The 2,217-nt window shown below is 44.3% G+C and overlaps 1 protein-coding gene across 1 annotated transcript in view; it reads left to right on the top strand.

Annotated features, from left to right (window-relative positions):
• The window catches only part of LOC106527688 (ankyrin repeat and SOCS box protein 2), an 11,218-nt gene that overhangs the window by 2,443 nt on the left and 6,558 nt on the right, over window positions 1–2,217 (top strand). The window contains exons 3-5 of the mRNA XM_014022666.1: window positions 443–598; window positions 704–949; window positions 1,277–1,448. Of these exons, the coding sequence (XP_013878120.1) occupies window positions 443–598; window positions 704–949; window positions 1,277–1,448 (574 nt within the window). The remainder of the gene's footprint in view (window positions 1–442; window positions 599–703; window positions 950–1,276; window positions 1,449–2,217) is intronic.

The raw sequence follows: 2,217 nt of genomic DNA, 5'->3' as shown, positions 1-2,217 counted from the left end.
CTTCTAAATGCCTTGAAATTGGCCTCTGTCTCTTTAAGAACCACCTTCCGCTTCAGTTTTGCCCATTTCGGTGTGGGGTGGGGGTGAGGGGGTGCGCTCTGCCGTGAGGAAGTTTGGCTTAAAGACACGTCCCAGGGGCGTTTCCAGTCCCCACCTGTCGTTTTGCTCCTCAGCATGACTTCCTAAAAATGCTGCAGGATTTCTCAAACATGCATGAATGAGTCAAAYCAAGGCTTTGGGCATGTTTTTTATTTGAGTATAACATTATAACATGATATAAAACTAAAAAAAGTTGATTTTACATGATATTGCCCCGTTAAGTTTCACCACAGATAGATGTAAATGTTTTCTGTCATATTATAAGTATCTGTGATGGTAACCTCTTGATGACCTCTGTTTAAATCCTGACTCCTCATGACCTTTGTTTGACCTTTGACCCCAGCTGATCCCGGCTCAGTGAACAAATGCACTCTGAAGAAGCAAACAGCTCTGCTGCTCGCTGCTCTACGAGGAAACGTTTCCTGTGTGGAATTTCTGCTGAAGCATGGAGCCAATGTAAATGCTGCCAACAAGGACCGAGAGACGCCTCTGTTCACAGGTGAGTGCTGACATCAGTGATGTCACACTGACGTCACGGTGATGTCACAGTGACGTCAGGGAGCCTGCCTCAGAGAAATTCCAGTTTCCTTCTGTTGTTTTTCAGCCTGCGAGAATCCAAACGAAGATGTTGTAGACTTGCTACTGGCGCATGGAGCTCAGGTGAATCTCACTTGCAGGCAGGGAGGAAGTGCTCTTCATGAAGCCTGCAGATGTGGGCGACCAAATCTCTGCCAAACGTTACTGGATGCTGGAGCAAATGTGAAAACTAAAAACCTTTACAACATTCAGCCGTTCTTCACTGCTGCACAGCACGGACACACAGAAATCCTCCAGCTGCTTGCTCAGAGAGGTCAGTGCTTTACATGAGCTGAGGTGTGTTCACTGACATCAGGAACTCAGGGTTCATGGGCTGAGGTGTGTTCACTGACATCAGGAACTCAGAGTTCATGAGCTGAGGTGTGTTCACTGACATCAGGAACTCAGAGTTCATGAGCTGAGGTGTGTTCACTGACATCAGGAACTCAGAGTTCATGAGCTGAGGTGTGTTCACTGACAACAGGAACTCAGTGTTCTGTGGTGTTTAATTGAGCTGAGGTGTGTTCACAGACATCAGGAACTCAGGATTTTGTGATGTTTAATTGAGCTGAGGTGTGTTCACTGACTGTCTGTTTTTCAGGTGCTGATATAAACGGGCCTGCAGGAGATGGTGCGACGCCTCTGTATGAAGCCTGTAAGAACGGTCATGTTGGGGCTGTGCAGACCCTGCTGGACCTCAAAGCTGATCCCAATCAAGCCACAAAGTCAGGCTTGCTGCCTCTTCATGTGGCTGTAAAGAACAATCACCAACGGTGACTTCCATCGACGTCCATTCATTTTTATAACTGTATTTATTAACCCAGACATTTTCCCTAAAACTAACCATTATTGATGTACAGCTAACTCTAACCTGAATCAGAACTTAATTCACACCATACCTCTAAACCTAACCAGTACAGAGCAGCAGAGCTGCAAATAAACTGAGGACCAGGAAAATGTCCTCACTTTCCAAAAATGACCTTTCTTACTGTACTTGAGCTCCTCCAGTTGAGGCCAGAGAGAGCAGTCCACCCTTTTCTGACTGAGGACCATGGCATCAGATTTGGAGGTGCTGATCTTCATCCCAGCTGTGAACTGCTCCAAGAACTGAATGACCCGTAACAACAAACCCCAACCCCAGACTCTCAGAGAGGCACAAGACAGATTTATGCTCTTGAATATTTTTTTAATAAAYACTCATTGCTGAGATTGGGTTATATTCCTAATGAAGACGTTTAAAGGGATCTCCGATTAGTTGTAACATTAGTCTTTATTTGATAAACATATATTTTAACTGTAAAATAAAGACTGTAAAAATACTGTAGGATTTTTAGTTTTGTAAATTTTTAAAAACATATTTTAACATGGACAAAGCCATTTTATTTACGCGCAAAGCATTCTGGGTAAATGATGACGTGGATAGGTCCTCGGTGCGAGGCCGCTAGTGAGCTATATCCACCCTGAAGGTTAATCTTGGACAATATCTGATGATCGACTCTTTTAAATGAAACCAGAGAGCGTTGACAGAGAGGAGAAGGTAGA

This window comes from Austrofundulus limnaeus, unplaced genomic scaffold (assembly GCF_001266775.1).
Source record: "Austrofundulus limnaeus strain Quisiro unplaced genomic scaffold, Austrofundulus_limnaeus-1.0 Scaffold337, whole genome shotgun sequence".
NCBI lineage: Eukaryota > Metazoa > Chordata > Actinopteri > Cyprinodontiformes > Rivulidae > Austrofundulus > Austrofundulus limnaeus.
The sequence above is the reverse complement of the archived record's forward strand: the minus strand, read 5'-3'. Positions and strand labels throughout refer to the sequence as shown.